Source organism: Tamandua tetradactyla, chromosome X (genome assembly GCF_023851605.1).
Source record: "Tamandua tetradactyla isolate mTamTet1 chromosome X, mTamTet1.pri, whole genome shotgun sequence".
Lineage (NCBI taxonomy): Eukaryota > Metazoa > Chordata > Mammalia > Pilosa > Myrmecophagidae > Tamandua > Tamandua tetradactyla.
Window position 1 is genome coordinate 152,562,114 of NC_135353.1, and position 12,887 is coordinate 152,575,000.

Sequence of the window (12,887 nt, forward strand, 5' to 3'; positions counted from 1 at the left end):
AAAATCTGAGATGATGGTATGGTTGCCCATGACAGACTCTGGGATCTGTCTTGTAACTACTTGCTGAAAAGTGCTTTGAAATCTATTGCTTTTCTCTTTCTTTGCTTTGTATATATGTTATATTATACAATAAAAAAAATTTTTTAAAAAATAGTGGCCATTCTAGTAGGTGTGAAATGATATCTCATTGTGGTTTTGACTGACAATTCCCTAATAGTGAAGTTGAACAACTTTTCATGTGCTTTTTAGTCATCTGTATTGCTTTTAAAAAATGTCTATTCAAGTCTTTGTCCATTTTTTAATGGGGTTGTCTTTTTATTGTTGAGTTGTAGGATTTCTTTATGTATTCTGGACATTAAACCCTTACCAGATGTGTGGTTTCCAATATTTTCTCTAATTGAGTAAGCTGCCTTTTTACCTTTTTGACAAAGTCCTTTGAAGTACAAAAGCCTTCAGTATTGAGGAGGTCTCATTTATCTATATTTTCTTTCATTGCTTGTACTTTGTGTATAAGATCTAAGAAACCACCACCTACCACAGGATCTTGAAGATGCCTCCCTATATTTTCTTCTAGGAGTTTTACTGTCCTGGCACTCACATTAATGTCTTTGATTCATTTTGAGTTAATTTTTATATACGGTCTAAGAGAAAGGTCCTCTTTCATTCTTTTGCACACGGATATCCAGTTCTTCCAGCACCATTTGTTGAAGAGACTTTTCTGCCCCAGTTGAGAGGACTTGGTAACCTTGTTAAAGATCAATTGACCATAAATGTGTAGGCCTATTTCTGAACTCTCAATTTGGTTACATTGATCAATATATCTATCTTTATGCCACTACCATGCTGTTTTGACCACTGCAGCTTTGTCATATGCTCTAAAGTCAGAAAGTATGAGTCCTCCAACCTTGTTTTTATTTTTAAAGACATTTTTGGTTATTCAAGACCCCTTACCCTTCCAAATAAATGTGATAATTGGTCTCTCCATTTCTTCAAAGCAGGCTGTTGGAATTGTTACTGGGATTGTGTTGATTCTGTAAACCACTTTTGGAAAAAATGACAGTGATATTTAGTCTTCCAGTTCATAAACACAGACTGTGCTTTCATTTATTTAGGTCTTCTTTGATGTCTTTTAGCAATATTTTGTAGTTTTCTGAATACAGGTCCTTTACATCATGACTTAAATTTATTCCTAAATATTTTATTGTTTTAGATGCTATTGTAAATCAAATTTTTTTGATTTCCTCCTCCGACTGCTCATTACTAGTACATAGAAACCCTAGTGATTTTTGCATCATCTTGTATCCCACCACTTTGCTGAACTCATTTATTAGCTCTAGTAGTTTTGTTGCAGCTTTAGGGGACTTTCTAAAATAGGAACATGTCACCTGAAGATTGTGGAAGTTTTATTTCTTCCTTTCCAATGTGAATGCCTTTTATTTTGTTCTCTTCCCTAACTACTCTGGCTTGAACTTCCAGTACAATGTTGAATAACAGTGGTGACACTGGGCATCCTTGTCTTGTTCCAGATCTTAGAGAGAAATCTTTTAGTCTTTCACCATTGAGTATGATATTAGCTGTGGGATTTTCATACATGCCCTAGGAAATTTCTTTTGATTTCTATCTTTCAAAGTCTTTGTATCAAAAAACATGCTAGATTTTCTCAATTGCCTTTTCTGTATCAATTGAGATGACCGTATGGTTTTCTCCCCTTCATTTCATTAATGTGGTGTATTACATTAATTGATTTTCTTGTGTTGAAACACCCTTGCACAAATGGAATAAAACCTACTTGATCATGGTTTGTAATCCATTTAATATGCTGTTGGATTCTATTTGCTTGTATCTTGTTGAGGATTTTTGCATCTATATAAATTAGAGAGACTGGCCTGTAATTTTCTTGTAGTATCTTTATGTGGCTTTGGTATTAGGGTGTTACTGGCTTCATAGAATAAGTCAGGTAGTATTTCCACCTCTTCAATTTTTGAAAGAGTTTGAGCAGAACTGGGACTAATTCTTGGAAGAATTCATCTGTGAAGCCATCTAGTCCTGGACTTTTCTGTCTTGGTAAGTTTTTGATGACTGATTCAATCTATTTCATTGTGATTGGTTTGCTAACGTCTTCTATTTCTTCTGGAGTTGGTGTAGATACTTTTGTGTTTCTAGGAATTTGTCCATTTCATCTAAGTTGTCTAATTTGTTGGGTACAGTTGTTCATAGTAACCTCTTATGATTTTTGTTTGTTTCTGTGGGGTCAGTAGTAATATTCCCCCACCACCACCACTGCAGTTCTGATTTTACTTATTTACATATTCTCACTCTTTGTCTTTGTCAGTCTAGCTAAGGACTTGTCAATTGTGTTGATCTCAAAGAATCAACTTTTGGTTTGATTCTACAGTTGTTGTTTTTTGTTCTCAATCTATTTCTGCTTTAGTCATTGTTATTTCTTTCCTTCTGCTTGCTTTGGAATTAGTATGCTGTTCTTTTTCTAGTTCCTCCAGCTGGGTCTCTGATTTTAGCACTTTCTTCTTTCTTAATGTAGGGGTTTAGAGCTATAAATTTCCCTCTGCCTTCACTGCATCCCATTAAGTGTTGCTATGTTGTGTCCTTGTTTTCACTCATCTTGAGATATTTACTGACTTATCTTACATTTTCTTCTTTGATTTACTGTTCATTTAAAAGTGTGTTGTTCAACCTCCATATATTTGTGAATTTTCCAGTTTTCCACGTTATTAATTTCCAGCTTCAGTCCAGTATGGTCAGAGAAAATACGTTATATAATTTCAATTTTTTAAAATATATTGAGACCTGTTTTACGACCCAATATGTGGGTTATCCTAGAGAATGATCCATGAGCACTTGAGAAGAATGTGTTTCCTACCTTTTGGGGTGTAACGTTCTGTATATGTCTATTAGGTCCAGTTCATTTATCATATTTTCCAAGTTCTCTGCTTCCTTATCGACACTCTTTCTAGATGTTCTATCTATTGATGAAAGTGGTGTACTGAAGTCTCTATTATTGTAGAAACACCTACTACTCCCTTCAATTTTACCAGTGTTTGCCTCATATATCTGGGGGCACCCTGGTTAGGTTTACAAATATGATTTTTATTTATTCTCATTGGATTGCCCCTTTAATTAATACATAACGTCCCTCTTTGTCTCTTGTAACATTTTTGTATTTAAAATCTATTTTGGCCAGTATTATTAGAGTTACCCCAGCTCTTTTTTTTGGTACTGCTTGCATGAAATATCTTTTTCTAGCCTTTCACTTTCAACCTATTTGTATCCTTGGGTCTTAGGTGATTTGCTTGTAGACAGCATATGGTTGAAAGATTTTTTTTAATCTATTCTGTAATCTGTGTCTTTTGACTGGAGAGTTTAAACCATTAACATTCAATGTTATTGCTGTAAAGGCAGTATTTACTTCAACCATTTTATCCTTTGGCTTTTTATGTCCTATCTTATTTTTGTCTCTCTTTTCACAATTTTAGCTACCCTTACTGATAATCTTCATCTCTATAATACAAGCCTCTACTTTCAAGCCTCTCTCTGTCTTTTTTTTCAGCCTACAGAACTCCCTTTAATATTTCTAATAGAGCAGGTCTCTTGTTAACAAAATCTCTCAGCTTCTGTTTACCTGTGAATGTTTTAAACTCTCTAATTTTTGAACGACAGTTTTGTCAGATAAAGAATTCTTGGCTGGCAGTTTTCCTCTTTCAGTATCTTCAGTATATCATACCACTGCCTTCTCATCTGCAGGGGTTCTAGTAAGAAATCAACACTTAGTCTTATTGAGCATCCCTTGTATGTGATGGATCACTTTTCTATTGCTGTTTTCAGAATTCTCTAGCTTTGGCAGTTGACAGTCTGATTAGTATGTGTCTTGGAGTAGGTCTATTTGGATTTATTCTGTTTGGAATACGTTGCACTCCTTGGATATGTGTATTTCTGTCTTTTGTAGGAGTTGGCAAGTTCTCAGCCATTATATCCTCAAATATTCTTTCTGCCCCTTTACCCTTCTCTTTTTCTTCTGGGACACCCAAGATGCGTATCTCTGTGAGCTTTGAGCCAGCATTCATTTCCCTGAGACACTGCTCAAAATTTCCCATTCTTTCCTGTATCTATTGTTTTGTCTGTTCGATTTTAGATGTTCTGTCTTCTAGGTTGCTGATCCTTTCTCCTGCCAGTTCAAATCAGCTGTTGTATGCCTCTAGCATATTTGTAATCTCATCTATTATGTTTTTCATGCTCATAAGTTCTGTTTTTCTTTCTACATGCTTTCAAATTCTTCTTTATGTTCACTCAGTGTCTTCTTAACATCCTTTATCTCTTTAGCCATATTTTACTTTATCTCCTAGAATTGGTTTAGGAGATTTGTTTGAACATCTCTGATTAGTTGTTCCAAATTCCCTATCTTCTCTGACCTTTTGATGTGTTCCATTAGTTGAGGCAAATCTTCCTGTTCCTTATTATGGCTTATAATTTTTTGTTGATAACTGGGCATCTGATTAACTTAATAAAATTATTCTGAAGGACTGTTTCTCTCTCTTGTCTAGGATTTTGTTGTTGACTACGTTTGTGTTTTGGCTTTTCTTTGACCTTTGGTTCATCAGTATTTCCCAGCCAAAACAGGGCCAGGGACCCACACTGAGAGCACAGACCAGTTCCAAAGGACCCTGGGGAGAGGGTCAGGAAAGATACCAAAAAGTCTTTATTTTACCTCCCCAAGGGTGCACTTTTCTGGCCTGCTCACAGATGGTGCTCTTTACAAGAAGGCTTTTGGACAGCCCCCCAAAGATGCATTATTCTGTTCTGTCCATCATATGATGCTCTTTGGCAACCTATTCCCTGCAGCCCTAAGAAGGTAGGGTATTTTAGCCCCCTGGCAGTTCCACCTCCAATGAAGATCAAAACTTGGCCTAAGTGGCACCTGTCCAGGATAGGCTAAAGCAGCAGGACCCAGCAGTCTAAATTTGTCAGGTAATAGCTGGCTTAGTACTGGGCTCTGTTCCTCTCTATTCTTGGGGAGGAGGGCTTCCACAGCACCCTCTCCCCAAGCCCACAGCAGCCTGCTAGGCAGGGACTGGCCAACCTGAAGCTGCTTGTCCTGAGGGTGAGTGTGCTGGTTTGAAATGATATATGTACCCTAGAAAAGCCATGTTTTAATCCTAATCCCATTTTGTAAAGGCAGCCCTATTCAGTATTGTATGTTTGAAACTGTAATTAGATCATCTCCCTGGAGATGTGATTTAATCAAGAGTGGTTGTTAAGCTGGATTAGGTAGAGGGATGTCTCTGTCCATTTAGGTGGGTCTTGATTAGTTTCTGAAGTCCTATAAAAGAGGAAACCTTTTGGAGAATGAGAGATTCAGAGAGAGCAGAGCAGAACAACACAGCCACGAGAAGCAGAGTTCACCAGTCAGCAACCTTTGGAGATGAAGAAGGAAAATGCCTCCCGGGGAGCTTCATGAAACAGGAAGCCAGGAGAAAAAGTGAGCAGATGACACTGTGTTCGCCATGTGCCCTTCCAGAAGAGAGAGGAACCCTGACCGTGTTCACCATGTGCCTTTTCAGATGAGAGAGAAACTCTGACTGTGTTTTCCATGTGCCCTTCCACTTGAAAGAGAAACCGTGAACTTCATCAGCCTTCTTGAACCAAGGTATCTTTCTCTGGATGCCTTTGGACATTTCTATAGACTTGTTTTAATTAGGACATTATCTTGGCCTTAGAACTGAAAAGTAGCAACTTATTAAATTCCCCTTTTTAAAAGCCATTCCGTTTCTTGTGTATTGCATTCTGGCAGCTAGCAAACTAGAACAGTGAGGAATGGGCAACAGGAGCCTTTGCCACACAAATTATTCACAGTTTTTTACCAGTTTCTAAGTCTCTTCATCCCACTCTTCCCTGGATGCTGGGCAGTACTTCCCTGGTATCCAGAACCCAAGGACAGTTGTTTTAGACAGCTTCTGCTTGTCCATTAGCTGTTGTGGGGAAAGAAGCCCTGCAACTCCCTGTTCCACCATCTTCAGGGAAGTCCTTCCACACACGAAGATTTTTAAGTCACTGTGTTTAGTAAACTATACTGAATACAGAGATAATCCTTGCCTTCCAACCACTCTTTTGGGATCACATATATTCAAGTCTTTCATTGTTCCCTTAAATCCTAATTCTTGCTATCTTTTACATAAAATAAACCCAAACACAGGAAGCAAGATAACATTTTCAGAGATAAACTTCTGTTGTTTCATATTTTTTAAAAATTCTCTTTCTCCAGCACTCACCTCCCTCCATCTTGGGTTTGGTGAGCTCTGTCCAGGAGTGCAGAAATACCCCCCCCCCCCTTTAAATTTCCTGGTCTACCTTTCTTTTTTCTCACCCTTTCGCCTCCTAAACCTTTCATCTGGTGCGGGAAACCTGGGAGAGGAGCACAGGTGCCGCCTGCCTGGCCAGAGGTGCCCTGGCTTCCTCTCTCCTCCTTTCTCCACATGGCCAGTGACAAAGGATCCTTCGGCCCGACACTGCATCCACCACGGATTGGGTAAGTCCCTTCCCTCCTAGCCCTGCTGCTGGGTCTCACGGTTCCGAGAGAGCCTGTCCATAAATTACTCTCCGAAAATCGTGAATTCACGTCAGGTTCTCTTCTGAGGGCCGAGGTGAACTGGGATGCCCACAAGCCTCACTCCCTTTCCTGGGACTCGAGAAGTTGTGGGGACATCCCGCTTCTCGTTTCCCTCCCAAATTCAGGTCCAGGACCTAAAAGGGCCTCAAACCAGGGTGAGACGTCCCCTGGGGAGACTAGCCCCTGCTCATAAGAGCTCCGAGGACTCTCTCAGTGCGTTGGAACGCCGACACCCCCTGGGCCAGACCTTTCTTCTTTGAGACCCGTCAGTATGGGCAGCAGGTACTCTTTCATGGGCCTGAGGACGGGACTTTCGATTTTAATATCCTTACGAACCTCTGCAACTTTTGCCAGAGGAACGACAAATGGGCCGAAATTCCTTATGCCCAGGCTTTTTTCCTTCTGCGCTCCCGCCCCGCCCCCTTTGTATCCTCCTCTCCCTCGCTCTACCCTCCCCTCCCTCCAGCAGCGCTCCAGTCACCATCTTGCCTTTCCCTCCTCATTTCTGCTTCTGCGACATCTCAGTCGCCATCTTCTCCTTCTCTTCCTTCTTCTGTTCCAGTGACATCCCAGCCACCATCTTGTCCTCCTCTCTCCCCTTCCGCGCCAGCGGCACTCCCGCCGCCATCTTGCCTTTCTCTTCCTCCTTCACCACCGGTGGCGCTCCAGCCGCCATCTTACCCCCCTCTTCCTCTTTCTACTCCAAAGGCTCTCCCATTATCGGCATGCCCCCCAACCCCCCGCTTCGGCTATCTAGCTAATGCTTATGACCTCACCTGGCATGACATTCATGTAATCTGCTCTTCTTCCCTCACTACAGAGGAAGTGGACTGCATTTTCAATGCAGCCAGGGCTCATGCTAACCAGGTGCATATAATCGACCACACCATGCCGGTAGGGGCCGAGGCAGTGACAGACCAAGAGCCAGGGTGGGAATATCAGGTTGACACTCCAGTGGGAAGAAACGGGCGAACTAGATGGGACAAAATGCTTACATGCCTCATTGCCGGCATGTGAAGCAGAAAGCTTCACATAAAGTAATAAACTTCCATAAGCTAAAGGAAATGACCCAGGGTCCTGATGAAAACCCGGTTGCTTTTCTACACCAGCTCACAGAAGCCCTCTCCCAATATACCTGCCTAGACCCCGACTCGGAGGCTGGTAAAACTGTTTTAGCCACACACTTTATATCCCAATTGGCTCCGAATATAAGACGTAAACTTAGAAAAATTGAGGACGGTCCTCAGGCCCCTATCTGTGACCTGATAAACATGGCCTTTAAAATTTTTAATACTTGTGATAAACAAGAGAGGGCAGAAAAGGAATCCCGGGACCACCGAAAGGCGAATTTACAAACCCAATCCCTGATTGCGGCTCTGCGGCTCACTTCAATGGAGAAGAAGCCGGCTACGACTAATCCACCACCAGGAAAGTGTTTCAAATGTGGCCTCGACGGACACTGGTCCTGGCAGTGCCCCAATCCTCGACCGCGCAAGGGACCATGCCCTCTCTGTGGTACAAAGGGACATTGGAAAAGCGACTGTCCCTCGGTGCCTGGCCATGGAGGGGCTGTCCTTCCAACCCTTAGCCCACTGCTAGCAGTCCTGGGCCTGGCCACCTACGACTGATGACGCCCGGCCTCAGCGACCCCGATCACCCTTGTCGAGCCCAGGGTAACAATCAGGGTAGCTAGTAAGTCCACCTCCTTTTTAGTGGACATGGGGGCTACCTTTTCTGTCCTCCCCTCTTACTCAGGTCAACTCCTTCCTTCCCAGGTCACGGTTATGGGCATAGACGGCCGTCCTTCGCACCCCTAACTACTGGGCCACTTACATGTTTAATAGAAGGGTACCCCGTTACACATTCTTTCTTAGTAATGCCTTCTTGCCCCAGCCCACCAATGGGGTGAGATCTTCTTGCCAAATTAAAAGCCTCACTACACTGGATAAAAAACCCTCAAACAAAACTTCACAGCAAGTGCCAAACTAACGTCACTATCTACAACACCACCCATGCCCCCAAAGGACAATATTTCTGGTGTAATGGAACTCTTACCAAGTGCCTTAACTCCACTGCCCCAGGACCATGCTGCCTGGTAACTATTGTTCCTCAATTAACCCTCTATGGGGAGTCCAAACTAACTTGGCTAACGGCCCTCTCTTCGCTCAAAAAGGCTGCCTTTCTTCCTCTCCTAGTAGGCATTAGCCTAACCACTTCAGTCTCAGTCTCAGCCGCAGCAGGTAGGGCGCTGGGACACAATATTTTACCCTCTCAAAACTTCGAAACTCGACTACAGGTAGCCCTGGAGTCAACATCAGAATCCCTCTCCTCTGTACAATGCCAACTCACCTCACTAGCCCAGGTACTCTTCAAAACCGATGGGCCTTAGACCTGCTGACAGCCGAAAAAGGAAGAACATGTATATTCCTCCAAGAGGAATGTGTCTATTACGTCAATGAGTCAGTTCTGGTGGAACAAAATATTCAAACCCTAAACAAACTAAGAGACAATCTCTACCACAGAAAACAAGGAACCAACTCTATCTTAAGCTGGTTTTCTTCTCCTCTGGCGACATGGCTCCTCCTGCTACTAGAACCAGTTATCCTAATCTCTTTTTTCTCCTAGCTCCCTGCCTCCTCAACTTTCTTCAGGGATGCATGAAGGAACTATCCCGGGTAGCAGTCAACCAAATGCTCCTGCATCATTATTATCACCTGCCTTCCCCACCAGATTCCTACAGCCAGCCTCCCCACTCCCCTGGCCATGACGGTTCCAGCCTATAACCCCACACTGCCCCATTACAGCAGGAAGTAGCCAGAAAGATCTCGGCACCCTATTATCACAAAAAGGCTGGAATGTTAGGTCGGGGGAACGGGGAAGGGCACTGCAACTGGAGCTGCGGAGGCTGTGTCACCCTTCCCAACATGACTTCCGGAACTAATGAACCACCCCTTCCGGACATCACCTGACCTCCATCCTTAAAAGCTGCCCGCACTGAAGCCCACGTGCGCACTCACCTCCCTCCATCTTGGGTTTGGTGAGTTCTGCCCGGGAGCGCAGAAATACCGACCCCCCCTTTAAATTTCTTGGTGTACCTTTCTTCTTTCTCACCCTTTCACCTCCTAAACCTTTCAATTTGGTGCTTGGAAGTGAGAGCTCCTAACTCTGGTTGAATAAGAGTTAGGAATTACAGATGATTTTTTAAAAGATAATAAAGTGACTGCAAAAAAATCCATACAACTGGAAGATAGAAAGAGGCTAGGAATGAAGGCAAATGAGATTAGGAAACTGGAGGGGAAGCATATTTTTAATGGCTTTGCATTCATTGCCAAAGAGATCTATTTGAAGATTTGCAGTCTCCTAAACCAGAGAATAGTGTTTGTCAAAATGAACTTTTCCTGTTTCTCTCATATTTAACTCACATCCATGTGTTTATCAAATTCAACTTAGTTTACCTCCTGCTATACTTCTATCCCATCTTCTCTTCTGTACCACCAGTCTAAATTTTGTAGATTAAGACCTCATAATTTTTCACCTAGATTATTACAATTATTTGAGAGGGAAAATATCCTTCCTCTCATAGCAGTGTTGAGAACTACCACTCTATATACATCTAATCTTCCTTCCTCTACATACTATAGAACAAATGTTTCTTGTCCTTTTCTTCTTTTATTCCATTCTCCTTTACTTGTTATAGAAACTTGCACTATTGATGGCCCCTATTTTTCAAGTGTATTTAAAATCATTCCTCTCATATGCATACTGCTCATTTTTCATTTACTGCACAAGACCCCCATTTAAAAATTACTTATAAAATTCCACGTACTATTCCAGGCACAGCCCCAAACTCTCTTGTAAAAATTTTCAATAGATTCCTATATGTATTGCCTTCATTTCTTCATCATCCACTCACTTCTCAACCCCTTCACATTCTGTTTCTACTCCTCTCAATTCATTGAAACAACCCCAGCTGAGGATGCCATTTTATACCTGTTCTAGTTTGCTAGCTGCCGGAATACAATATACCAAAAACAGAATGGCTTTTAACAAGGGGAATTTAATAAGTTGCTAGTTTACAGTTCTAAGGCCGAGAAAATGTCCCAATTAAAACAAATATATAGACATGTCCAATTTAAGGCATCCGGGGAACGATACCTTGGTTCAAGAAGGCCAACGACGTTCAACGTTTCTCTCAGCTGGAAGATCACATGGCGAACTGGCGGCATCTGCTGGCTTTCACGTGGCGCTACCAAAAAGGACGCTCTCCAAAATGTTTCCTCTTTTAAAGGATTCCAGCAAGCAACTCCACCTTCAGTGGGTGGAGACACACTTCCATGGAAATCATCTAATCAAAAGTTACCACCCACAATTGGGTGGGTCACATCTTCATGGAAACAATCAAAATGCTCCCACCCAGCAATACTGAATGAGGATTAAAGGACATGGCTTTTCTGGGGTCCACCACAGATTCAGACCAGCACAATATCCACTGGACATAGTTCATTATTTATCTTATTTGAACTCTCAGCACCATTCTACACTAATGCCTGCTCTTTTCTGCTTGAAACACTCTCTATTCTTAATTTATGTCTCACTAAACCCTCTTAGTTTTCTTTCTACCTCGATGGTGTGTGTGTGTGGTGTGTTTAGGTCTCCTTACATCATTTCTCAATACTAAGTATTTAGAACTCCTCAAAAAAAATTTTTTTTCTTTCTCCCATTTAAGCCTTTAGCAAATTCTGTGCTGCCTTGCTACAAGGGGTTTGCATGGGGTTACTATGTGAGTTTGAGCAACCCTGCTTGCCAAACTGCATGTCCCTGATAGGGGATGCATCTGCCCAGAGGAAGCGGTGGCTTTTTCTTCACTCAAAGGTGCCATCCTCTCACCAAACAATACACCCACAATGTTGTGCTTACTCTGAACGAGTCCCTTTATTCTTATTCCTATAAATTTATGGGATTAGAAAATCTAAGAACATTGAAGAACATAGAATCTGATGGAAAAGAAAGCCTAAGTACAATAAGGAAGGAGAGTATGAAGTAAGCAGGATTTCTCTCAGGGGAAAAAGAAATCTGCTAGGCAGTCAGAGAGGTTACTGGTTCTAAAGAGCAGGGGAACCAGTGCCCCTAGGACATGGCAGGATCTGAGAAGAAATGGGTATCCTAAGACACAGCCACAGAGAAGCACACATGAAGGGGCCACATGGGTTAGGACAGTGGATGTCTTCTCAGAAACCAGAAAACTGATGGTTGAAGGGTCCCCTTGTATCCGAGGAGAAAGGTGAAAAACAGGACAGTCAGAAGGTAGAAGGAAAGCCAAGAATGAAGTTCAATTTCCCAGCAAAAGAGTGACATGGAAGCCAGATCACAGCTCACTTGAAACTCATCTGCTTCCTGAAGGGCTGACAAAACTTGACTACTAATGCTTTACACACTGAGTAGGGATGAAAATACTCTAGATCCTACTGTTCAACAGAATTTTTTACCTTATTATACCACTAGGGAAGCACAAGTCTCTTTCCCCAGGAAGGCACTGAGAAAGTTACCCTTGGACTGAACTAACAGGATGAAGGAAATCCTCACTCTACCTTTAAGATATGTTCACTGGATGCCTTGTCATCAGGGGACACATACAAACGGATTAATACAGAATTGCTGAATTGACCACGGAATGCTGCAAGTGTCTGCAGAAGGTTGAACTTTCTCTCTGACCAAACCCCTTCATGACCAATATTAGATTCCAGCACGGGCCAGCGGAAAGGTGAATGCCGCAGGACATGTAGCAATGGCTTCCCATCTGCTTTTTCGATCGCTTCTGAAAGGGAGCAGATATGAAGGAAGTGTTAGAATTGCAAACTAGATTACCAAACTAGAATTGCAAGTGCATCTTCTCAAGAGAAAATTGTTATAAGGCCCCAACTTAAAATTTCAGTCCTGGATCTTGGAGTAGCTATTAGGGAGAAGGTGGAAGAGGTAGGTGGACTGAATACAATCACAGAGACAGGACCACCTTTGACTAACACTTCCATGGGACTGTCAAAACCCTGGTGCTCTTGCCTGAAAAGCTGACTAGGGAACTACTGAATATTTCCTGTGATAAAAGGGCCAATGAACCACGTTAGGTTTATAATAGTCTGCAGGACTACGGAACAACCCCGACTAAAAGAAACAGCTCAATAAAGCCAATCAATTCCAAATGGAAGTGAATTAATGCCTCAGGCTCTTTCATTTTCTACTGCCCTCTTCTAGCTCATCAAAGGATACCCCA

The 12,887-nt window shown here is 42.2% G+C and overlaps 1 protein-coding gene across 5 annotated transcripts in view; it reads right to left on the minus strand.

Annotated features, from left to right (window-relative positions):
- PHEX (phosphate regulating endopeptidase X-linked) overlaps positions 1-12,887 on the minus strand; it is a 291,954-nt gene that overhangs the window by 223,856 nt on the left and 55,211 nt on the right. For all 5 annotated transcript variants that reach the window (XM_077146746.1, XM_077146741.1, XM_077146742.1 and 2 more), the window contains one exon: positions 12,208-12,434. In XM_077146746.1, coding sequence (XP_077002861.1) covers positions 12,208-12,434 — 227 coding nt within the window. The remainder of the gene's footprint in view (positions 1-12,207; positions 12,435-12,887) is intronic.